The 27,184-nt window shown below is 37.2% G+C and overlaps 1 protein-coding gene across 4 annotated transcripts in view; it reads right to left on the bottom strand.

The window, feature by feature from the left end:
• The window catches only part of MYO5A (myosin VA), a 191,859-nt gene that overhangs the window by 16,168 nt on the left and 148,507 nt on the right, over positions 1–27,184 (bottom strand). Inside the window, exons 26-35 of one of the 4 annotated variants that reach the window (XM_025472761.3) lie at positions 25,064–25,207; positions 24,766–24,819; positions 20,773–21,000; positions 15,679–15,779; positions 13,185–13,265; positions 11,146–11,344; positions 8,778–8,852; positions 7,442–7,535; positions 2,248–2,394; positions 71–225 (exon numbers count right to left, since the gene is read on the bottom strand). In XM_025472761.3, the coding sequence (XP_025328546.1) occupies positions 71–225; positions 2,248–2,394; positions 7,442–7,535; positions 8,778–8,852; positions 11,146–11,344; positions 13,185–13,265; positions 15,679–15,779; positions 20,773–21,000; positions 24,766–24,819; positions 25,064–25,207 (1,278 nt within the window). The remainder of the gene's footprint in view (positions 1–70; positions 226–2,247; positions 2,395–7,441; positions 7,536–8,777; positions 8,853–11,145; positions 11,345–13,184; positions 13,266–15,678; positions 15,780–20,772; positions 21,001–24,765; positions 24,820–25,063; positions 25,208–27,184) is intronic. The other 3 variants (XM_025472765.3, XM_025472764.3, XM_035708806.2) reach the window with 3 other exon arrangements.

Raw genomic sequence — 27,184 nt, forward strand, 5'->3', positions numbered from 1 at the left:
GAAAATATCTTGGTGCAGATTCTGTCATCATTAAGGTTCACTATGAGAATTTTGTGGAACATGAACTGACCTTTAATACTTTTTTGATGCTGTTAATTGTTGATGTTAGCAACGACCTTACTTTCTGATCATCATTCAGGTAGTCAGCATGTCGAACACACATAAATAGGATATACGCTGGTAACCCTGGAATCAAATTGACTGCCACACCACGTGGCTTCAGTTCTGAAAGGGAATGGAGAAAAATAAGCTTATGTAGCATTGAAAATATTCATGAGGAATGCTTTTATGAGATATAAAAGCACAGTTCTCATGAAAGAATTCAATCATTCAGGGTTAATAGGTCATATTAAAAAAACATATTTCAAAAGCTCAACAAGTGGAGAAATTGTTAAGGGTGGGGACATGTGAATCTTACAACTCCCGAATTTTTATCTCTTGCCCGGACTTCTCCCATGAACTCCAGGCTCATGTATCAACTGCCTTCTTGACACCTCTGCTTAAGCATGTCAAATTGAGTCTGTTTCAAACAGAACCACTGATTCCCTATGGAACCTGCTTTTCTAGGAGTTGTCCCCATCTCAGTAAATGGCTGTTCCAGACTTCTGGTTTCTCAGGTTATAAACTCTGTCAGTATCTTTGACTCCTTTGTTTTCTCACACCACATGTCTAATTCAACAATAAATCCTGTTGGCTTTACCTATAAAACACATTCGGAAACTTACTCTACTAGCTACCCTAGAACAGGCCACTATCATCTTCTCCTGGACTATAGTGATGGCTTCCAGACTAGTCTCCCTGATTCATCCTCTGCTCTCCAGTAGCACAGTTTTCACACAATGACTGGATTAATTCTGTACACAAACGCCACTCGTGTTCTGAAACCTTCTAGGCTTCTCTTCTCAGTCATTTATAAAATCAAAAATCTTCACTATGTCTATGTGATCTGGCCCTGCTCCCCTTCCTCAGTTCACAGTGCTCTAGTAACACTTCTCCCTCTCATCCTAATTGCACAGGGCTTACGTACTTACTATTTTCTGTCTAAAATGTTCTTTCTCAGATACCAGGATGATTTGCTTCCTTGCTTCCTTTGATCGCTGTCCAAGGATCAACTTATCAAAGAGAACTTTCTTGACAACTTTATATAAACTAGTTCACTTGCCTTTACTCTTTATCCTTTTACCCCATTATATTGTATTATTTTTTCTCTATTCCCCCCATGCCCCAATGTAATATCTATAAGAATAGGGATCATGAATTACTTTATTCATTACCCAGTACCTAGAAAATGCTCAGCATTTGGTAGGAGCTCACTAAATGTTTACTGAACTGATGAATCTTTGTTAACTCTATGCTTAAAAATCACAGGCTTCTTAACATTTTTGCTAAATGAAGGTCATGTTGAAACCTAAGTGCCTCTGCTCCTATATATAGTACTTGGTTTAATGCCACAAACCCCAGGAATATTAAATCAGGTATAACTGTCAATCGCATTGCTGTCAGCCTACACCTGCTGGGAGGAATGCTACACAAAGGCTGAACACAGAAGTTTTTCCCTTTTTCAGTTCATAACTTTCAGGCTGTGTGCACTCCCAACTCATTTCCCACCCTCCCTTAAAGAGTCTTCTTGCAGAACTAGTGGGCTTACACCCCATCTTGCCCCTATGCTGCTCTGAAATGCTTCTTTCATGTCCATTTCATTTGTCCAGTCCTCTCCCCTTCCATAGCTGGAATCTTTTCCTTAATTCTTTGGTTTCTTCCCTATTACCAAAGTGTTATTCTTGACACATTTAGTTGTGAAAGAAAGCAAGGGAAAAAATGAAACTTAGTAAGTTAAATGGCCCAGAGCAGTGGTGTTCAGCTGTGGCTGCACTTCAGAATTCTCTGAAAGATTGAAAAAAATATATTTGACATGGTCAGGCTCTTCCCTGTAGAGATTCTAATGTAATGAGTCTATGGTAGGGACCATACACCAATACTTCTCAAAAGCTTCCCCAGATATTTTAATTTGTAGCCAGAGTGAAGAAAGTCTGGCTTCAAAGGATCCTTATAGGTAGATCCTACATAAGTCTCCCTGTAGTTTGATAAGGCATGACGTGGTCAGGATGCTACCGCAGAAGGATAATGCAGTTTGCAATGATGACTAAAGAAACCAGTGTTGAGTATCTTAAAAATTAGTGACTAGTCTTTCCCATCACTGACTAGATGCACCAGAAAGACCTTCTATTCCATGCAGAAAATACTTGCCCAGAATCAGGTTCTTGACAAGCTTTTGCTCATCTTCCTTCTTGTATTCCAGCATTCCTTGGAAATCCTTTTCTTTCCTGGGAATGTTAACTGGACGGATAGGTTCATCAATGATCTGTCCTGGGGATATGTTCTCCATCTGGCCCACTTCATGAGAAACAAAAAGGAGAAGAAAATATTTTCCAGGTAGAAAAGATACAAGGGTTCCACATTCCAATAATTTGAAATGAACTCTACAGCAACATAAACTTGACATATTTGCCACTTAATTATTTCCTCTTTAAATACCCTTTTCTCCTAAAATTAGGTGGATAGATGGCAAAATTATATGGTAATGTCACTCCAACAGCCACTAATGCCTGGCTACTATCAACATCAAAGAACCTTACTTGCTGTAAAAACATTTTTTTTTGTAATAAAGTTTCCTTTGTCAAAAGTAAGGTTAAATGTCCCCAAAGTAAGTGGTTTAACTTCTTGGTTAACCAATCAGCATCATCATAATGTTTAAGATATTTAGACTTTAAGTCACAGAAAAACAGTATTCTACAAAGAGGCAGCAAGAGTATCAAAGATTTCCCCTCACTTTGAGCTGTATGAATCCAGTCATTAAAGAAAAAGAACATTTGCTTTAAAATGTATCATTGCAATCAGTTCAAACCACATCAAGATAGCTGGTAGATAAGTATTTCTTCACACTAGTTGATGTGAAATGTATCATTTTTCACAAAGGCCTCATAAGGCAAAGACCTAACTTTCTTCTGCTACCCTTCATTCTCAAAGAAATTATGAACAGATAAAGGCTTTTATTTAATATGATTTCCTAAATATTATTCTGTTTTTTGCTTGTTTGTTTTTAGTCAAGTGCTTTAAGTCTTAACCATGAAGCTGTAACCATTAAAGTACAAGCACTGGTTAATGGCCCTGTGATGTTAAAAATGGTCACTATTGTTAATGGCAAGTGCTAGAGAAGGATTACGCTAAGAATTAAAAGAAAAAGGTCTCCAATTTCATTGCAAAAATTGAGAATTAAATGAGAAATGCAAGGGAAGGTAAGGGAACATAGAGTTATGATGGTGTTTGTGAAAATATATGCTACTAAGCAGGTTTTTAAATTCTTTTACCTATAGGGAGGGGGCAGTTATCTAGGGATAGATTGAGTTGAATCTGTTGCCAGACACAATGCAGATCAGAAGCATTAGAAAGTTTAATGTTGCTGATTCCCCAAGGTATCAGTAGTTCTTCCCCGGTCACTCTGGGTAATTTCCTGTGTTAGTTCTGGGAAGCCAGTTCCGCAGGACAAGGTTATCACGGAGAACACCAATACCTGCCAGTATTCTTGCTTATGTGGCAGAGAGCCAGCCTAGTGCCACCCCGTCCACCTCATGCTGCAGCATCACACACCAGGATTATCAGCGCTGAAAATCACCACCGTCCATCAACACTATAATATCTAAAGAGTGACCACATTGTGACTGGACAAGTCAGGGCTGTGGCGTCTAGTGCTTCATATGCATGGTAAAATATACGTCTCTATACAGGAGACAGGAGATTCAAGCCATTTAGTTTTACAAAGATTACTTCTGGAGTCAGTTTAAAAACAACAACATGAGGATCTCAGAATTAGCAGACAGTGACCTTCACAGCTCATGTACACACTGCATGTAAAGTACAAAAGAGTAAAATCCCTGGCATCCATGTTACTAGTCACTTTGAGCCACAGAAATAATTCTGGGAGGAAATAGAGTCAACATATTTTCTTTATCAATAAAAGTACCTATTTGGACTCTAACCCCAAGAGAATGTTTTAAAGCCCACTGATTTCATCCACTGGTGATGAGATATACCATTATTTTACATAACACTAAAGAAGGAAAAACACTGCCAATTAAAATGCAACCTGTCAATAGTTTCTGAAAGATGCAACTTAATTTAAGATGTTAAAATGTAAAAATTTGAGCACCTCAGAATTTATGAAATATGGTGAATATTTTTACTAGGAGATGTCACATTTTAAAAGAAAGCTTACTTTCTTTTTACAAAACCTTTAACCAAGATATTTTTGGTTCTGCACAAAAATGTCAGAGATGGTTTTCCATATTTTCATTAAAATTTTCTCTCTGCTTTTGAATTGTCTTCAGAGATTTGAGTTTTCAAAAAAAATTCATAGATAAAATATGGATGTCAACTCAACACAATTCTGATTTTTTTAACAAGCCATCTACTAATTAAAATGTCAGTCTTTATGTATGCAGCATCAGGAAATTATAGGGCCTGAAAGAAAGAAGCTGGGACTGCATTTCAGTTTTCAAAGACTCATAAGACCTTAGGGGTCATTTGGTCCAATGTTCTATTACAGACTTTCTTCTAAAAAAACCTGAAGCAATACCTATTTTCATTTTCTGGATTCTTTATATTTGTGGGAAAAATATTCTTGAGCCTTTTTGTCCTGGAAAAGGAAAGGAAATTGGGCGTTTTTAAAAAAATTTAATTTCCCCACTTTGGAACCAGAAAGATCTTGATTTCAGGTTTAATGGAGACAGGTGAATAAATTCCTATAAGTAGAGAGGAAAATTGGAAAATATGACAGTAAGGAGAGAAGTCAGTTGTTCCTAGAGGCTTGGGTTCTAGTTCCAGTTTGGCTACTCACTGGCTGAGACCTTGGCAGTCCCTTATGGTTTCTGGGCCTCTGTTTTTTATGCCTATGAAATAATTAACTGATTTCTAGAATTCTTTTAGGTCTAAATTCCCTGACTTTATGAAAGTTGAGATGGAACACCCACTCCTGGATTAAAATATAGCACAAAGCCGATCAAAATTTGAAACACTCTCTATTTAGCTTTATAATTTCTGCTAAAAATTATATATGTTGGCATTTAAAAAAAAATGAAAGGCTTCACTGGCTTCTAAAAAAGTCTCCTTAATTAAGGGTAGCCCATAGAAGGAGATAAGAATCTTGCTATTTTAAACCAGAAGAATTTAAGTATATTATATTTAGAGAAAAATACAAGAAAACTTAGTTTTTAAAAAGGCTTTTGTTGTAGAAAGTTCCCTGTATTTCTGTATAATGGATGATAAGGAAATAGGAAGACAAAAGTGTTAGAAGAGCTTGTTACCTTAGTCTCTAATTTAGGGGAGGAGTACCCAGCATGAGCCCAAGTCATATACATCTACTTCATTTTATTCTTTAATTTTGTGTTATTTAATTTCAAATATAACTTTTCTTAAGAATATGATGTCCTTTTGTTTAATCTATGAAGTGCCTTCTCAAATGCTACTTATAGGTTTGAGAATACAGCTGGTGAGATAGTTTAATTTATGAGATTGATTTCTGATTGACAATAGCTTAAAATTGCTGACATCTTGAACTGTAACCTATCTCAATTAAAATATATGTATCAAAGAAAGCTGAGTAAAAACTTAAAATAAGTAGCTTTGCTATTTATCAAATTTTACTAATGTATTACAAAGAAATCATTAGAAGTTTAAAAAATAATCTACCAATTAATATCCTTAAAATCAGTTCTTTCAGGCACTCTTGTCTAATTATCATCTTATGATATAATTAAAGTAGAGTTAAGGGCATAAAGGTTTTCTGAATAAATATTTTTTAAAGTTTTATCAATAGACATTATAGTCCATGTGTGTGTCTTGGGAGGTTCAAAGTTTTAGTGTAATATAGGAGTCATGTAATGCTAAAAAGGTTTATAAATTATGACTGCAAAGTAATTTGTCTGATTTCTACAAAAATATTTCAGCATTTGTACATCCAAGAGAGTACATTCAAAGTAAACATCTATGCCATCATTCTAAATATGTTTGGAACTTATTCATTCAACAAACATTTAAGGAATGATTATGATAGGTCAAACACCAAGCTAGGTAATACTGGTGCTATGAAAACAAGAGGAAAAAAGATGTGGACCCTATGTTCAGAAAGCTCATGTCCACTGAGGAAGCCAGTGATTCAAATGGAAAAATTGCTAACTGTGGTCCACAGAGCCATAAAGCCTGTCTCAGTGATCAGGAGAGGCTGCTCTTGAGGATGTGACATATGACTCTGGTCTCAAAGGATGAGCAGGACTTGACCAATTAGGAAGACCAAACAGAAAGGACAGTTGTGACAGACCTTGCATGTTGAGAGAATGAAAACCATACAGAGTTAACATGGTAGATTCTTCCAAACACTCCAAACTATGCAGAGTGACATTGAGAGACTAGATGGGTAGTCAGACTACAGAGTATCATTTTTGGTCAAAAGTGTATAGGTGTGAAGGCAATTCCAAAGAGGGTCTCTAAATCTCTTGAACAATGAGAACGTTGTTGAAATAAACTTAAAACCTGGCTTTATCTCCATTCATTGCTATATATCTGGCAGCTAGGTAAATACTTAGTGAAGGAACCAACACACTAATCCAAAAGACAAGATTCATTTGTATATAATTACAACTGATATTTGATCATTTTTTTCAAGCTGTTTTCCCATTATCATATGTAAATTGTGAAATGTTAAAAAAATCTTATTTCTTTGTAATCATAAATCATTTTTTCTCTTTTTTCTCCATTACATTCTTTGAGGACACAGACTTGTCTTACTCTTCTTAGTATCCCTAATACTAATTGTAATAATAATAATAGTTAAGTTGAAAAAAAATAATAGTTAAGTTGTATACAGCATTTACCATGTGTCAGGGAACACACTAAGTATATTACACACATTAATTCATTTCATCCTTACAAACTGTCAGGTAGATGCCATTTAACATAGATCATTCCCATTTAATAAGTGGGAAAACCAAGGCATAGAGAGGTTCAATAATTTTCCCAATATCTGTGCTCGCTTCGGCAGCACATATACAATAATTTTCCCAATATCAGATGACTAATAGAAGAGTTGGGAGTTGAAGCCAAAAAGCTTGGCACCAAAATCCATGTGCTAAACCTCTATGTTATATTTGCCAAGCCCAGTGTCTGGCACATAGAGGATAGTCACTAGATGCTTGTTGAATGATTTCTCTCTCTTCGTGAAGAACATTTTTCCCTACCTAGCAATGGATATTTCCACTCCACAGAGGTCAGATTTGCTGAAAGTCAATTTTGTTATCATCCCTAATATTCACATGCAAACCTGTTAGACCACTGGCATAGCAATACAAAATCAAGATGCCGCAATTGTTGTAAAAACGTGTTAAAATACCTTCTAGTTCACCAATTTTCTTGGCAAATACTTTCAGTTGTTTTTTCAGTTTCCGAACTGTCTTATCTTGTTTTTCGAGTTGTTCCATCAAGTCCTAAAGATTAAAATGAGAAATATAATAGAAAGATCAAAATAGGCCTTCTATAATGCACAAAAGGAAAGCAGACACAAAATCACAGGAACACTGTTAGTTTTACATAAAAGCTCCAGAAAAGCTCGCTGGTGGAGCCACCACCTGGCTAAAACTGGCAGGCATGGGAAATGCAGCTACAATAAAAGCCAAATGTTAAAATACACACTGCAGTAAAATCCTTTACAGCGTGATGGATAGCGGGCTCACTGGGGAGTCTTTTCCAGTAGACTCCTTGTGGGTAAAACAATTAAATGCTTGTAAAATGTACTGCTTTTTTCAGTAGAATGCTTTCTCTCAAGGGGGAAGAGGCAAAATAAATTTTGACAAGTGCTCAAAAAGTTCTGTGGGAAGTTTTAAGGATGGCTGAACTTAGGTCAGGGCTCTTGGCTGACCCCTGTGTGTGAGAAGCACGGTCTTTGAGACCTACCCTTTGGAAATGTCGAAATTAGTCCTATAACTTAAGAAGTTTGGGGGAAATAAAAGGTAAGTTGAAAAAAAAACACAGAGAAAGGATAAAGAGTGGTCTGCTGACCTAGGTCCAAGTGGCAGGTGGTATAACACACCCATAAAATTTCACAGGCGATATAACTTTGCTTACAGAAAAAAGGGGGGAATTCCAAGTACTTTATATGCAAAAAAAAGGAAGAAGAAAGCCAGTACATTCAAGGGGAGAGGGTAAAAAATGTCTCTGATGGCTAAAATCGCAGACAGAGTTAAGACATCAATAAGTAAGAATAAGTGGGTAACAGCAGACTCAAAGTTTAGGAGCGAAGTCAGTCAGTGCTATGTCTGGTTGCTATGCAGGTAATGGTGCAAATATAATGGTATTTATAAACACAAATACTCATTCACTTTCCAGTTGAGACAGCGCAGATTTAGAAACTAGACTACTGATTCGAAGGAAATAGGTGCTAACATTTCAAAGTGTTCAGTTGTGCTTCTTGGATTTTACTTTATCTTTCCAATCACATTTTGCTTCCATCACACTGTAAGCCTATTGTTAATAACAAACCCAACGTGACAATGGACGCAGGACACTGACAGAGGTGACACCATTGGCTACAAGACAGCTGTGGGGAGAAATAGGTCTCGTGAAAGTTTTTGAAGAGATTCCTGAGGAGGGGTGGGCAGCAGTGTGCTCTTCAGTAATAGAGGCTACAAGTAGCAAGGGAGACAACAGAAATGCACTCTGAGTTTACATACAATCATCCGTTTGTAAAGTGAAATCCGATATGACTGATACTTCTTAGGGTCATCTGCATATAATTCCTCAAAATACTGAAAAAACAGGCACAATGGATATTTGTTTTTCTCTGTGTCTTTGAGGGGAATGTGACCTCTCAGCAAAATAAATTTTAAAATATTTTACAACACAAATAATGACAGTTTATGTTCTCAAAAGGCTGATTTGTCATCTGCCCATTGCCTTCTGATCTTCCCAGTAGAGATGATTCTAATTTTATATAGATACACACATACACATATATTTTCATGTGCTCAAGGGTAACAGGCTATCGCTCAGGTGCCATCATTTAGCAGGCTACACAGAACAGAAAGCTGGTATTTCACTCCTCAGACCTCCTCACAAGTTGTTGTACTTTTTTTTTTCTCCTGTGGCCAGCAGCAGTGACAAGGGTGAGGAGGCAAATAAAATGAAAGTGAAAATTAAGGCAATGTTGGCACTCTTGCCTGAGGGTGAAAAGGCTGGTGAGAAGCTATGTGTCTTCCTTCCATAAAGGCAACATGGGGGAGGCCCATGGAGCATGTTCACAAGTGGAGGAAGGAAAAAAGGCCATCTTCGTGTCTGTGTTGGGAAGTAGGTGGGTAAGTGGGTCATGCAGGATAGAGTTCCCAAGAACACTAAGTGTAGGTCCATTGGGCTTTACCATTCTGTTCAAGTGTTTCAAAGAAATGCACAATTAAGAAATTATATCATGGTTTTGAAAAGTGCATTATTCCCTATACTTAAGTTTGAAACTATTCTCCAGAATTAGTAGTCAGGTACGGAAAGTAGCTGACCTGTAGAGGGTGTCTAAAACTCAGAGAAACTCATTAACTAGACTCTACCCCCCTAAAATTTCAGAGCTTTAATTTACTTTTGTATTAGCTATGAAAAACTGCCAAGAAAATTAATAATGCAGACAAGATTGCAAAATAAATGATTAATCAACTTAGTGAAAAAATTGGGAGTTTGCCATCCAGAAGCATCTTGATTTCATGGTTTCGACTTGTATTTTAACAATCACTTATAAGCACAGAATTTATATACACTGATCAATTGTTATAATTCAGTATATTTATCGATTCTGAGGCATTAAAGCACTGTTAGTTTAATTTAAGCAACAACATACTTGAGAGAATAATGACGTTTCAAAAATATTCCATGATTCAAAACATTTTCCCCCACAAATCTGTGATATTTCAGTCACTATGTAAAGAGTCCGACATATGTTTCTCCCATTCCTACAATGGAGCTTCACATAGCAAGCTGCCTTCAGAGGGACAGAAGGTGAAAAGAATACTTTTGGGTTTTACATCTAATTAATACAAAAGGTGGTTAAATAGAGGACACTAGAAAACGATCTGAAATATAAGTGATCACTAATGGAGTTGATTATAATAATTCAGACCGTTAAATATTCAGAGAAAATCCAAACTATTTTATTAAAGGTCATTAAAACTCTGAATTTAGGAAAAAAAAGAAAGACAAATCAACTATCAGTTCCAAATAGCTTTTCTCAAAACCAGGCTGGCACTACAATATAGTATTTTCTATAGAAATGCAGAATTATAATTTTTCAATGACTTTTAACTTAATATACTTATCAAACCTAAGTAGATTTATGTCTATAATAAAAATTATTTTGTGACAAAAATATTTCAGAACATATTTCCTGCTAAAGAAAGAAAAAGGAGGAATAAGAAATAACTTGGATTCTGTGCCAGCATTCAGAATCTGGCAAGGGAAAAAAAAATCTCCTCATTCACTGCACTTCTGTTAGAATCAAAAGCATACAGACTTAAATCCTGATATCCCTCCACCCTGACCTGGGAGGTCTAGCCAATGTCAACCAAAAGCCACCGCTTGGCTTTGCCAACCACCTTCCCCACCATAACTCCAACCCCTGCCCATCTGCTCGAGATGGAGGCAGGAATGGCCTCGGTGGCTGCCTGGGGACCAAAGATTAAAGCTCATCCCTAGTCTCTACTATGACAACCAAGTAACACAGCTCCTTAAAATGGCAGAGAATCTGCAGCCAAAGGGGAGGAAGCAGGTGAGCCGAGTTCTCAAGGATGTCAAAAGCCCAGCACACAGTTGGGGGAGATCTCCCAGGCTCCCCAAGGGAGGTCTAAGAATGCTCAGACAACCCAGAGCCTTCTGTCAGATACACAACCTGTGCTTGGGACTTTTTCACGTCAACAAACACAATCACATTTTCCTTACTCTGTCTCTGCTATGGAGTGTGGAGCAGCAAGTTTTTTCCCAGCCCATACAGATGTGTCTGACGGAAAGGAAACAAGGCCAGTGCTGCAGGGCCAGGCGCTGCACGCTGAGGAAAGCATGGCTTACCAGGTTTTCGTTAGTCAGCCTGGTGATCTCGTGCTGCAGGCTGGCCTCAATGCGGGCCTCCGGGGGCAGCTGCAGGTTCTGCGCCAGCAGCTGCTGCTGCCGGTTGTTCTCCTCCTTCAGGCTCTGGATCTCCCCACGGAGGGCTTCAGCCTCGTTCTCGTGGCTCCTCTTCTGGGACTGGAGCTGGGATTCCAGGAGCCTGGGGAGAAGTGCACAGGTAGGAGAGGGAGATGGCACCTGTGTCTCTGCTTGCTGGGCATGAGGCTTTATGCTCGCTCGCCAGGGCAGGAAAAGTGGGGAAGCTGTAGTGTCTGTGTAACTTCTGACTTCTTTCAAGTTAAGAAACGCAAACAAGCGAAGTGCTCTCACATTTGCATCTTTCTGAATTATGGAATGCTACAAATATAACATTCTCAAAGGCCCTAAGAAATAGGAAAGTTTAAGCTCTTTTGAAAAGTTTATTAGAAATGGTGACTAAAATAGTCAATTAAAAAAACATACTTTTAATCTGGCTTACACTGTTTACAAACTAGCATTTCAGTTGGCAAAGACAGCATCTTTGCCACAGAATAATTCTGCAGTGTAGGACAAGATTACAAACTCCCTATCTCATTAAATATGCCTGTAAGAATTTCAGTGTTACTAATTTCAGGCAGAGTATGACCAGGGTCCCATTTCTACTTTCAACTCTTATCTCTGAGGGACAGAAAGGCTGGTGTGACTCTGAAATAGATACAGATTTATCCAAATCCACACAGGTCATTCTGAAATTTCACATACGTGTATTTTGTATTTGTCATCTTTTCTCTCTCCCATACACTTCTATATCAATAACATGTGATTTTAGAACATAGATGTTATTTTTTTTGTGATGTGATTTTAGAACATAGATGTTATTTTTTTTTTCATAGATGTTATTAATAGGATGGACAAAGTGGTTGCAGCTTCTCTGAGCAAGCACCCAAGTCAGCTGTGCCTGTAAGCAAACCAGGGCATCGACTGCGGGAGTACCAGGGAGAAACGGCATCCTCCCTTCACCATGCACCCCCACTTCTATATTCACCCCCTTTCCAAACACAAAACAAAGTTATGGTTAGGAATTAACTAACATGAAGAAAGGAAAAACATTCTTTTATTCTAATCCCCTTTGTAATCAACTGCTGGGCAAAAGTTCCTGATGCCATTGCAAGCAAACGGTTAACAGCAGACTAAAAATATTTTAGTGATTATAAAATTTCAAAGACATTTGAACCAATAACACCACAAAGTTAATGATAATGGCTTGTGATTACAACAAAGCAGAATAAGCAGGAGCCCCTTGAACAAATAGCTAAGTATTTTTTAAATTTAATCACTAAAGTGGTATTTTTAATGAGACTTTAAAGATACAAATACCCCAGAGCAGATGAGTATCTGTGTTAGAAACCTATTGCTGTTTCAGTTTTATTTGCTTTCCCCTAAACACATTTAATGTGTTGAGTTATTATTTTGAACTGTAGCAATACAGGAGACCCTTCTGGTTTGTGGTTTCGCACATCTGAATTTCACAATAATCACACAGAATGCCAAATTAGGCACTCAACACTGCAGTTAGGCAGCATGATAACATATATAAGAATACAGTCTCATAGGTGATACTTTCCTTTAGATTGGTCATTATTACAAATAAGAAACTACTAAATAATAGGTATTATTCTTTCCCACCATAGTTTGGGCTCTAATTGAAAGGTTTGTTGTTTTGTTTTGTTATGTTTTCCAATCCCTAGTGATATAGCCAGAAATTTTAGTCTATGAAGAGAAGATCCTTCACTCACAGGCAGCAACTCTTAAATTCACTATCAATCCATTTCAGCTGTAATTGCATCTCTTAGTGGAGAAAATATTTAAGAAGGTACTTGGCTGAATGTTCTACATTTTACTGAAATTTACCCAGGAAGACAACTAATGTATAAGAAACACAGAAATTAAAGTCAGAAGGCCACTGTTAGTAAGAGAAGCAACAAGTTAATAACATTCCATTTTGAGGAGACAAATATAACCTGTTGGCTTGTTTTAACCCTTCATAAACCAGCCACAGCTCTCCATCCTCATTCAACTCATGGCAATCCATAGCAGGTGATCTTCCATGCAAAAGGAACAACAATGCAAAACACAAAGGGATACAGGATGGTCATGAGATGATGATGGTCAAGAGTAGCACGCGGTATTTCAATTTTTCATTAAGGCAATAAGATTGTTTTTATTAATTACAGATGGCGTTAAGACATTATCACAAAAATTACTTTTGGTTAATTTTGTACAAAATGGGTAACATGTAACATCACATGTCAATAAGTAGAAAGAAGAACAAAACAATCAAGGAGCTAGAGCTACTTTTTTCTGTAAAGTAAGAAATGACTGAAAAGGTGAAAAAGAAGTTGTTTTCAACATTTTATTCAGCTAGGAGAGTGATCTTTATGTCACATATTGTATAAGAGACCAAGATCAACCATGATAGTCACACACATATAGAATGAAAACGTCAGCTATTGTCTTCATGTGGCAACCTTCATAGTCCAGTTCAAAATGAAGTTTTAAGTCTTCTGAGTAGAAACTTGTTTTCACTTAATAAAAACCACTTTCCTATTTTTAAAATTGTGTTAAGAAATTCCTATAGGAGTGACTTATAAATAAGAATATGTCCAAAGCTCTCAACTTTTATGATACAACTGTTACAAAGATTTTTTGTGTCAAAATTAATGTTAGATCTGGGGAAACTGCTTTTATATTAAAGATGTGACATATTTTATTAAAAGTATATATAGGGACACCTGGGTAGTGCAGTCAGTTGAATGCTTGACTCTTGATTTCAGCTCAGGTCATGATCCTAAGATCATGAGATCGAGCATGGTGTCAGGTTCCACACTCCACACTCTCTGCTGGGCATGGAGCCTGCTTAAGATTCTCTCTCTCTCTCTGTCCCTTCTCCCACCCCACTCTCTCTCACTCGCTCATATGTGCTCTCTCTCTTAAAAAAATTATAAATAAATAATAATGACAAAGTTGATTACAGGCTTTTTCTATCTGGGGTATAAAAATAATATTTCACAGTATCTGCTATCAGACACTGTTCTATATCCTTCCACATGTATTATTTCATTTAGTTCTACTAACCCACTGGGTATCATTTGCCACATTGCAGACAAAGATACCGAGGCTTAGAGATAAGATACCTTGGAGGCAACACACTGGCAAGTAGCAGAGCCTAGGGCTATCTGACTCCAGAGCCCAGGTTTTTACTCTTCTACAAGACTTTTGTTGATATGAAGTGTACAGAAAGCACATTCCAGAGAATGCTCTTCTATTTACCATCTCCCCCTGGAGAGTTGATCTATTTTCATGGTCTCAATAGTATTTACACTAGTGACTTCAAAATTTATATCTCAGCCCACATACCTCTCTAATTCCAGATCTATATGTTCAACTGCCTAATGGATTTCTCTCTTTGGGTGTCTTCCTAGCTGCTTACATTCACTATTTATAAATCTACTGATTATCTCCACCTTGTGCTTCCCCACACCACAGACCCAGGGTCACAAAAAGCATTACTATATCTAACCAAGTATCCACAGCGGACACTCAAGAGCCACCCTCTATTTAGGATTTTCTATTCCTCACCTACACATCTCAGAAGCCACAAGGCTTTTTGATCTCATCTTATGTATCTTATGTATCTTTCAAAGTGTCCCATTTCTCTCAATCCCAGCTGCCACCAACCAAGTCAAGTCACTGTAATCAGTCATGCAATTACAGAAATAGCTTCCTAACTGGTCTTTATGCCTTCAATATTTTTCTACTATAATCTATTCTCTAACATAAAAGTCTTTGATAAAGTTTCATCATTAAATGGCTGTGCAAACCTTGTACCCTCAGTCAGCCTACCCAAAGCTCTTAGGTGCACAGTGACTGAGCTGCGTGCCATCTGAAACTTCACTTGTGTTTACAGTAAATAGGATAAAACTAGAATTAGGATTTTCTCAAAAGACCTTAGGAAATGTGACAAATATTTGATCTTAAATATCAGAGTCCCATCCTAGAAGTCATAGTACCTTTGTAGAATGATATGGCCAATACTGAGGTGATTCCAGATACTTCACCACTTCTTTCCACACTAAATTTCGTAACTGAGAGCTAAAGTTATCCCTAAAAACTATCCCAACCATCCTGGACAAAAAATGAAAGACTAACCAAGATAGTCCAACAGTGAGCAACTGGTTTTCTTCTCAAGGCTAAGACCCTAAATATACAGAAATATAATCCCTTGATGTAAAATGCATTCCCCTTGACACCTCACATCAATAATGGTACCTTATATTAAAAATGAGATCTTAAATGGGAATATACTGGAAACCTTGAATTCCCCCTGAAGGTTAGCTGATGTCTAATAAAGCAATATATAAACACTTTGACTTACTGCGCAAGAGGCTGGCTTAAAGACTAAAGATATACATGATTAAGATTAAACTAAAATGATTGAAAAAAGAATGGACTTACCTGTTCGTTTCTTTCAAACCAATGTATGCTTGTGCTATTTCACCTTTATCTTTCATTTTTTGTACATCTTCCAAAAGTATTGTAGAATCTGTCATTGTATTCTGAAGGGGAAAATGACACATTTCCACATTAGCAGTCAACTCAAAAGCTTTGGACCAGAGAAAACATTTTTCTTTCCTCCAGAATAGGGAAGTTTACATGCCTTACCACACCTCTCCCAGTAGAGCCCCAGCTCCAGCCCCATATAATAGAGAGGAGGGTCAGGCACAGGCAGTTAAGAGAAAGAGGTGTCTTCAGTCCCTCTATTAAAAGGGTGGTGATATTCTAGAGTACCACTGCCCTGTAAATAAAATCACTGATGGGCAATGTGTGTTTTATATTATGTGGGGTGGGGGAATATATATATATATAAAAGTAGCTCCTTGGTGTCCCTGCCTGGTAATTGTTATTCTTTTTATTTTTTTAAATTTATTTACTCATTAGAGACACACAGAGAGAGGCAGAGACCGAGGGAGGAGCAGGCTTCTCACAGGGAGCCCAATGTGGGACTTGATCCCCAGACCCGCGATCATGCCCTGAACTGAAGGCAGATGCTCAACCTCTGAGCCACTCAGGCGTCCCTTGCCTGGTAATTGTTCTAATGCTATGTTATAATATAAATATATATATTTCAAAGTCTATATATACATATGTGTGTATATACTTTATATATAAAAACATAGATATATTTCCAAGTATACATAAAGCATTAGAAAAATAACCAAGTAAAAACACTGAGCAACTATTTTTTTTATAAGGTTTTATTTACTTATCTGACACAGAGAGAGAGAAAGCACAAACAGGGAGAAGCAGACTCCTAACTGAGCAGGGAGCCTGACTTGAGGCTCAATTCCAGGACCCTGGGATCATGACCTGAGCTGAAGGCAGACGCTTAACCAACTGAGCCACCCAGGTGCCCCGACACTGAGCAACTACTGAATGAAAATAGAACAAAAGCTATTCTTCCTACTACTTCCCATCTAGTTATACTAAAACAAATGCCCCAGTAAAACACTGTGAAGTTTGACATAAAGCTCATTTTTCCATTAAAAATTCTGTACAAAAAAGGTAGATGATATGCTTTAGCAAAATTAGTTTTTTTCTCACACATTTATATATATATAATATATATTATATATATATATTCCCATATAAATGGGAAGAATTTAGCTCTTTGTAAATATCCACCATCTGTTGTTACTCAATTTTTCTTCCCTCTGTTCCATTATAGGATGGTACATAATTTTTTGAAATACATTTCTGGCAGGTCAGCATTACTAATGATTTTGTATGAAAAGCACTTTTCTGCTCACATTTTTACCTCCTTTTTTATTTTTCCTTTTTGGTCAGTCTGACAATCAATGTAATTTCCAAATCTTGCTTCTATTCAGCTACTCTGTCTCTCCTAAACCAGAGCAAGAATAGATTAAGAATTACTGCACTATAGCCTTTAGAGAATAATACATTTTAGAACCTAAGGGCCCATTCTATCTGTCTAAATAGTGTATGTCTGATCTGTTAGTCAATGTTTGTTCGAAAGGCAGGTCTCACAATGAAGTGGACTTAATAGAAAACACTTCAAAAACCATGATCTTAGAGACCAGTTCTGAGATAAGTTCAAGACCAGTTCTTGATCAGAAACATACTTAAAAAAAAAATCCCACTTTTCTCCTAATGCTGTCTTTTTGTGAGCTTATAAATGCATCCTCAAAGACCAAATATAATGGGATCCCTGAGTGGCTCAGCGGGTTTAGTGCCTGCCTTTGGCCTGGGGCATGATCCTGGAGTCCTGGAATTGAGTCCCATGTCAGGCTCCCTGCATGGAGCCTGCTTCTCTCCCTCTGCCTGTGTCTCTGCCTCTCTTGCTCTCTCTCTCTGTGTCTCTCATGAATAAATAAATAAAATCTTTAAAAAAAAAAAAAGAGACCAAATATAATCTGATAAGAGCTTATATTTTACTAAATTTTAAAAATCTTTCCCATAAATGCTACACAGAGCTTTCTTTAGCTATGATTTATATATATTTTAATATATATTTCATAGAAATTTTTTTTATCTTTCTCTGAAAGAAAATTTTTCTATTCTACAATGGGCTATACTCAGATTTTTAACTTTTAAGTAGTAACTCTCAAAGACCCAATCCCAATAGTAAATAATGCTGTATGTATTGTCTGATATCTGAAAACCTGTATGATGTACTTTTGAACTTTAGGTAAATTAGGTAACTTGATCCTATTAACTAGTCTAAAGGAAAGATAAACTTCTTTATATGGTGTTTTCCTTATAGTAAGCAGCCAGGCCTTCCCTTATCTGGCCTACTTTAGCTAAGAAGTAGTGGCTGGAGCATGGGATCAGACTTGGACCACTAGCATTAGGAAATTCCTGACTCACTGCTCAAAGTTTGTCTCCCCTAAGCCAGTTCAGAAGTTTAGAAAGGGCTGCCCCATGTAGGAAAATCCTACCCTTCTCAAGAAAAGTGTGCTTTACTCTTGAGGCTCCTTCTCATCCTTGGCCAACAAATCCACAGCTGCTAGAAAAGAGTGTGGGAAAACCTGTGCTTTTGGGTATGTTCCAAATTAAGGGACTCCCATCCTGGGCCCCTGTGCTGTGGATGGCCTACCACAACTACTATAGTGAGTCGGAGAGCTGACTATGAATTAGAAGTCATGGTGACCTCCCTCTGATCCAGACTGGAGCCTACTATATCTATTAGTTTTCCACTGATAGAGGGCTCAAATAGGAAATTAATTTGTAAATATCAAAACAGACTTGGTGGTCAGAAGCATCAATTGCATATACTGGGGGAATACTTGTATGGTAAAATTTAGGATTAAATAAAAGTATTTACTAAAAGTTTTTTAAAAGTTTTATAATTACCTTGTCATCCTGAAAATCACAAGTCAGCAAGCACAAAAAACAAACAGAGAAAACAATAAACCCTTAGTTCCATAAATAAATCCCATCAATGAACCCCATCATAACAGAAAAGCTAACTGTAAAGACCCAAAAATTAGTATTTGTGGAACCGGCATAAGGTGGACATTAATATATATTTATGTGATAATTCTTAATTTTCAGGAACAAGTGCTTGAGATTCTTTTTGAGTTGCTTTGGTTTTTTAAGTTGTGAGTAGGTGAGAAAATGACCCTCCTGTTAATGTATATGCTGAAAGTCTTATCCTAGGTCTGTGAGAGTTACAGTCAAGCTCTGATAGGAAGTCACTTGTTCAAATGGAGCCTTTCAGAATACTCACAGAGGTGGAGCAGATGAAGTAGACTTGGCTGGGCTGGATTATCACCTACCTCACTGGGTGTCACTCACTACTGTCCTGCAAAGGAGCTGTGAAATGATGAGTCTGTTGGACTGGAAACTGAATGGGATAGACAGCCATGGGTTCGAAAGGTCTCAATCAGCGTCGTGGGCATTTTTCTTAGTAAAGAACAAGCTATTGCCATGTGTAGGCTGAGAGCAGAGGCCTTGGTGAGACAGGACCAGCCAATCTGAGAGGCTAGAGAGGAACTGTAAGCTGGGTGAGTGAGCGCATCTGATACCAGAACCCTGCGCTGTTAACTGGATTGTTTTTTATGTCCCTTGATTCATTTTATTTTTTCCTTTCCCTTAACTTTTACTGAAGTTTCTTGTGAGAATACCACTTTGTCACAAGGGAACCAGAGAAAGGAATTATGATTTTGGACTCTGCTCCAGCTAGCATAAAGAGACAGTCTTCTATCTTAAGGCCCAACCACAGCAGTAGTCATGAAAACCACACTGAGAAAGCCTCAGGAAAGGAGAGACTACAGGGCCAGGCCAAAGGAGAGATTCCCCTTCCAGAATCTCCTCATTTCAGCCCGAATGGGTTTGTGATTTAAAATAAGAAAGCCCATTTCTTTATATAAATCCACTCATTCCTGGGATATTTTTTCCTTTCAAGATTAGTCGCAAATTTCTTGTTTTCAGAATTTGGTATTTTCTGGATCAGTGTCGACCTCAGTATGAGCTATCTTTCTCAAAACCAAATGTTATATGCCAGATTCATTATTTTAACCACATGCAGAACTACCATTTCAAGGAAAGTATTCTCAGATCTTCCAGTTCATTATATATTATAGTCATTTTTTATATGGTATGTCCTGAAGCTGGAATACTTGATTGTCTAATTCTTGGTAACACTTCGTTTGCTGCATGAACATGGATAGGGACACAGGCCAGGTTTTATGATGATTACCCAGAGTCTCTACGATGGCAAATGACAAAAAGGCCCTTTATCACCAACACATGGCAGCAATGGTCTCAAATTACCCGAGCGCAGGAAGAACTTTGAAGGGTTACCTCTACCCTGTGGCATGGGTCCTTTCTGTTGACACTACATGCAGCCCCTCCCCAGTTGAGACAGCTCCCCCTATTAGACAGAACTCCCTAAAATGAGCAGAAATCATCTGCATGGAACTTCTACTCACTGATCTCATTTCTAACCCTTTTATATGTTGTCTTTCCAGTTAAATGGGCTATTTTCAACAAGTAATTTTAAAGTCTTATTTAATGTCTTCTCACACAGCAGGACAATCTATGGATTTTTGTACTTAACAGAATTTTACTTTTTAAAAAAAGTTTACTTATTTGTTTTATTCATTTAAGTAATTTTTATACTTAATGTGGTGTTTGAACTCATGAACCTGAGGTCAAGAATCACATGCTCCTCTGACTGAGCTGGCCAAGAGCTCTGGATTGTACTTTTGATCAAAATTTATCATGGCCAGATTACTACTTAAAGATTAATTTTAAAAGCCCTTTGTTAATGAGTGAGAAATGGGAGATCATTTTGGTTTTCATTTATTTTTTGCTCACTTTAATTGGCATTTATAACAGTTTTAAAGCAACATTGAGATTTTTTTTTTAAAATGACAATATCATTTTTTTGGACAATATCCTTTAAACTAAATGCTAATTAGATAAAAAATGCTCATAAGTGTTTGGTTCATTATAAATTGAAGGGAAAGGATAGAAAGAAAGAGGCCAGTCTCCAGACACCCACTTTGGTCACTCACTCATGCTTACCTTGTGTTGGATGGCCTCCTTCTGGCTCACCAGTTGGGACCTCAAGATGAGGACCTCCTCCTTGCGGACATCAAGCTCCTCACTTACAGAGGTCAGCTGCTCCATGAGGACACGGTAGGCTGGTGCACCTGGAGCAGTCACCTCTGGGGCACTTTTCTCACTAAGGGCCTTGCGAAGTTCATTTAATTCATTTTTCAGTTTTTTGTTTTCTGATTCTAGCTCTTGACGCTGTATGAAGAGACAATAGTTCACTGCTGTTATCCTCAACTTTACACTGGAATGCTCGTGTTCTCCTAAGATGGTAGAATTCTGGTGGGAAAGATCACCAGAGCTACCCTAGTAAACAGCTTTCCAGGCTCTACTGGGAGCTCTGTTCTGCAAATCAAGGAAGCTAACATCAAGTGTAGCTGAGCAAGGCGAATGGCAGTTTGCTTCATCAACCCAGATTCCAGAGCCACATTTATTCTGGGCCTGCCTAGGGTGTGTTCACAGGCCTGGAGAGACTGCTGAGTCCTATGGGGAGAATTTAGCCCATTCCTCAGAAGCCCAGGTTTTCTCTGCAGGTAAATATAAGGCAAGTATGAGGGTTCAGCTGGTCAGGTTATTTCCAATGAATAGTTCAGATGAACAGAACCCTGAAATCTTGAGTAGCATCTTCTTATTTCCTTTGTAAAACAGAATGGAAAGACTATTGAAATCTTAGACTTTTAACTTCTAATAAAAAAATTAACATATCACTTAAACTAATAAAATTCCATTTAGTGTTTTGATGACAACAAACAATGTATTTTTCAAACTACTTTGACATGTGAATGACAGGCTTGTGAAGTTGCTGGCAGAAGTCTTGGGAAGTGGGAGGAAAGGATGGATTCCTTTCCCACCCAGATGGCCAAACTCATCCTTTATCCCTCCATACTTTCACAAACTACCAGACATCCTCATGCCACCAGTTAGCTCTGCTTATGCAAACTTTGCTGAAACAATGGTAATGACAACCCAGAATAGAGTTCTGACGCTAGAATAGAAATGTCTCAGGATACCGGCTGGGAAACGGTAAAGCAGACAGGCCTCTGAAGGCACCATGCTGCCTTGTTTAGCACATTACACAAGGCCTTATGACTGTGGAAGTGAGATACTTTTGGGTATAAGATAAAATATTTTATTGTTTCTTCCAGACAAGCCACCTTGGGTTTGTAGCACCACATCAGACCTCTCAACAGTTATAGTAAAACTATTTATAGTCTTTTTTTCTAGTATAAGAATATATAACCCTTTCTTTCACGTGAATTAATCTATTCTTATGGAAAATGAGTAAGCCTTCCTATCCCCAGTCTCCCACCAACTGATAATCAGATTCATATTGCTCATTTCTGCAACAGAAAACATGAGTGTCTTTACTTGGACACTAAGCTCCGATGCGATGTTTCCCAAACTTTAAAGTGCATCAGAATCACTTGCAGACAGACTGCATGGCCCAACCCCCAGAGTTTCTGGTTCAAAAGGTCTGGTATGAGACCTACAAATGCACATTTCCAACAAGTTACTAGGTGATGCTAATGCTGCTGGCCAAGGGACCGTATTTTGAGAAATACTGAGCTAATATACTTGGGAAATTAGTGATCTGGGCTTAATTTTTTTTTTTTTAATCTAGGCTTCACTTTTAACATATTCCAAAGAATGTCTTATTTGTTCATTTTTGTGAGGCAGGAAGATGGGAAAGAGTTGGAGATGACAGTCCTATTCCCCTTCCATTGGCCTGTGCCATTCCATCTCATCTGATTCTTTTCTTATATGACCCATATCATGAGTTGGTCCTCTAGACAAAAGGTACAGAAGGCATCAGAGAGTCAGAATAATAGAGATGACACTTTGCTGCCACTCTTTTCTTTCTCTGCAAACATAAATATTACCTGAGAAGTACTTTCACTGAAGGAGCAATAGATTTATTCATGTTATAATTTAGAAAGGGTAAAAGGGTTCTCTAGGGTATTTTAAAATAGTGATTTAAATAAAAATTAATTTTCAAACAAGTGACAATAGGAATCAATGCTGTTTTGAAAGTTTCCTTCTGTCTGGAGACCTAAATTCAAGACCAGACTCTGTTAATCTCTTAACTGTTCTCTGCCTCAGTTTAATAATCTTTAAGGAGGAAATAATTTATCTCAGAAGTTTGACAATGATTAAATAAGATAAGGTGCAGGAAAACTTTTCAAACTGTAAAGTAAATACAAGGTATTATTAGTCAAGTGTTTATTAAATGTCAGTGGAAGAGTTCTATCTTTAAGGGAAGGGGTTGATAAGGGAACTGTGGGTTGGACAGGGGTGGAGGACAGGCATTCCCTGTATCAAGCTGCCATGTAGCCTCAAAAGGAAGCAGTAATCAGCAGGTCTGGACCATAAGAAGTGGAAAATCCACAGAAGACAGGGTTCTACTAACACAAATTCACGTAACACTGTTAGGAATTAATATATCAGGACCAGACTTGAAGTAATATTACTAAAAAAAAAAAAATACAAAAATCCTTATAACAGTTTAGGGAGACCCTCAGAATTCTCAAATAGACATAAAAAATTCTCTTTAATGAGTTTTCTTATGCTATTTTGTGGCTTTTCTAATTCTTAGCTTTGGTTATAATCATAAATCTTGCTATAGTTTTCTAGTTATTCCAGACTATTGTTTACAAATGGAGAAAATAGTTAAAAATAAACACAAGCAGAAAATGTCTGAGAAAGATAAATTTAAGACAAATAATGTATTAATAACCTAGAAAAAAGCTGGGGGTGTCTTGATAGCTGATAGCCTGATAGCTCAAACTTCACAGGGCTCAAAAAGTTCTGATTCTGGAAAGCTAAGGAAGGAGCTGAGTGGAGAACAGCCTACTCTGATTTTATTTTTAATTATTTTATTTATTTATTTTTTAAAGTAAACTCTATGCCCACCATGAGGCTCGAATTTATGACCCTGAGATTAAGCGTCACATGCTTTACCAACTGAGCCAGCCAGGTGCACAACCTACTCTGTATCAAGGAATGGGCTCTTGTTTGTTTGTTTTAAACCTAAACTCTTGGGTTACCCAAGATACTTTGTATTTCAGAAACTTCTGTTCCTTCCTAATCAGAGCCTTTTCCTGTTCAACTGCCCAGAGACACATAGTACCTGTTAATCAGACACTGCTTTTAACCATTAAGGAGAAAACTCTCTACCTTCATCTTCCTCCTCCCAACAGTTTCTAAAATAAGTTAGAATACATTTTTACTCTGATACCTAGAAAACTAATACTGAGCTATCTTTCTCTACAAGTGGGGTTTGGTGGTTAGGGCACAGGCTTTGGAGCCAAAGACACCTATGTTCAAATCCTGTTCCTGTCAGTTTCTAGTGGGGTGATCTTAGGGAAGTTACTTATATTTCTTAGCTTCAATTTCCTCATCTGTAAAATGGGAACTAAAATACTTACTTGCAGGATTATTTTAAGAATTAAAGCTGATATGTAAAGTACAGGCATTAAAAAAAATGATGAGAATAATGACAGGAGCCAACATTTGCTGGGTACTTACTATGTGCTGGGCACTATTCTAAACAGTGTACATGAATTACTTCATATAATCTTCATGACAGTCCTATAACATAAATAGTATTATTAACCTCACTCTATAGATGAGAACACTGAGGTATGGAAAACATACATAACTTGCACACAGCTATATGGTGGCAGATCTAACATTTGAACCCAGGCCATCTGACATTAGAATCCATGTCCTTGCCTACCTTCTAGAGCCTCAGATGGCAGCTACTCCTCCTGTTTCTGCTTAGACTGAACTTTAGCTTATAGGAAATAGAATCTATGAAAAGAAATAACATGAAGCTAGAAGTAATTCCTGAATAAGACTGAATTAAGGTGTCCTTAAGGATGTTCTCTGAGAAAAAGAGAAACTCTAAGCAGGTCACTTGCCAAAACAATATATTCAAAGCCTTGGGCTGAAGCTTCCCATTACCTTGAGTGATTCATATTCCAGTTCTGCACCTCTAATTTGTGGTCTTTCTTCTTCCTAGGGAAAATGTAAAGTTAAAAACTTTATAAATAAGTAGTTATACTTTAATTGTCACATTTTTCCTCAGAATATTTCCTTACTCTGCAGAAAACAGTGAGGAAAGTTCAGCCCTCACTACAAGAACCAAATGCTGCTTGGATAAAGTACTTCTGGGCTGAGTTTCCATTAAAGAAGAGAGTGCAGAAAGTCCCACTCAGTGCTTGGTTTGGGCACGGCCCTGGGGTGGGGTAGCACTGCGTACCTTTGCCTTGCTGCGGAGCACCTGCTCCTCCTTGCGGTCCAGCTCATCCTGCATCACCTGCTTCTCCTGCTCCAGCTCTGTGACTCGCTTCTGGAGCTTGAGGAACAATGACATGTCCAGAGGCACCTTCTTCTCACTTGGCTCCTAAACCCCCAAAAATCATAAGATGGTCAAGATGATCCAGAAGATGTACAAGCCAATGAGAAAATAATGAACAGTCCAACAGAAATATAGCAAGCTTATAGAAGAAATATAAATGGCGAAGTAATATACAAATAACACATCCACCCTAGCTAATGAGTAGAGACATGCAAATTAAACAGTGAGGCATTACTTTACCCATCAGATTGGCAAAGACTGGAAAGATCAATAATGCCATGTGTTAGTAACAGCATCTTATATAATACTGGTGGAAGTATAAGTAGGCCTTTTAAGAGGGCAAGTTAGCTGTATTTAATAAAATTTAAATGTGTATACTCCTTAATCTAACAATATACATTTAAGAATTATCCCACAAAAAGTCTTACACAAGTACACAAGAATATGTGGAAAAAGATGTTCATTGCAGCATTTTTTGTAATTGTAAAAAACTGGGGGAAAAAAACCCAAATGTCAGTCAATAGAAGAGCTACTTAAACTGTAGTATAGTCAAGTTAAAATATTTCATAGTTGTTTAAAAAATGAAATAGATATACACAAGTGGGTATGTCCTAGATAAAAGTATTAAGTGAAATATACAAGTTGCAAGGAAGTATTTACACTATGATTTTATTTTTGTTAAAAAAACAAATGCCCATGACTTTTAAATATACCCACCATACAGCATACAACAATCTAGAAGGCCAACAATGGTTATCTTGGAGAATGGGGGGGTACTATGGGAAAGTTTCATTTTCTACTTTACACATTTCTACATTGGAATTGTTTACAATGAGCATGGACTACTTTTCAGGAAAAATGATTTTTGAAAAGGTGAAGTGCTAGCATAAATATACTGAGATCAGACAGAGAAAACTGGAAAACTAAAATATACATAGCCCTTAATAAGGTGAAAAATAACCTAGCAGCATCTGACAAGTATGTCAGTTGGTTCTAGAACAGAAGCATGGTGAGAACTACTAGTGTAAACAGAGATACACTAAAGCTGAGCAAAGGGAAAGAGAAACCACCATCATGGAAGTTGAGACTGCTATAAGTATTATACCTTGCTTACTTCAGGTTTCAACTTTTATTTTTTTTTTATTTTTTTTTGCCCCTATTTTATTTATTTATTTATTTAGTTGATTATAGTAGGAGGTTTGAACTTTTAATGAGGTAAGGAGAGAAAGTTGTGTCATTAGATTTAATGGAAACAATCGTCTCTTTTTGTTAGAGAGAGAACAGCAATAATGAATGGTCAAAGTAAAATTCTTAATTGATTAGTGTGCCTCATATTTCAGATTTTCAATTTTTTAAAAGGCTTTTATTCAGACATAAAAGCAAAATGAGCTTATTTCATTTTAAGAGAGAAGGAGGAGGGTGGACAGAGGGAGAGGGAGAGAGAAAATCTCCACTATGTGTGGAACCTGATGCAGAGCTTGATCTCACAACCCTCATATCATGAAATCAAGAGTCGGACACTTAACTGACTGAGCCACCTGGTGCCCCAAAATAAGCTTTTTATAAAGTTTAGGAAATAAGTACAAAGAAAAAAAAATAAAACCATAATCATACCCCCAGAGAAAACCTACAATTTTGTCCTCCTTTTTTTTAGATTTAAGTAATTGGAATATTTTCATTATAATGTATTGTCTTTTAAATTTAGTATTATATCACAACTTTTCCAAATTTACAATATATTTGGAACCATAATTTTTAATAGCTAAACTGTCATGTGTACCATTATTTACTTAGCTGTTACCTAACTGATGGGCACTGAAGTTGTTTCTAATTTTCTGCTACTGAAATATACTAAAATAAATATCCTAGTACATAAATACCTAAATATTAATGTTTTTAAGCTAAATTAGTTTCCACTTCCATCCAGCAACCACCACTTTGCCTGGAACAACAATGACTGTTATTTAAAAAAAAAAAGGCTCAATTGATAGACCAAAAGTGTGTTTAATTATAGTTTTAATT

The sequence above is a fragment of the Canis lupus genome, chromosome 30 (assembly GCF_003254725.2).
Source record: "Canis lupus dingo isolate Sandy chromosome 30, ASM325472v2, whole genome shotgun sequence".
Lineage (NCBI taxonomy): Eukaryota > Metazoa > Chordata > Mammalia > Carnivora > Canidae > Canis > Canis lupus.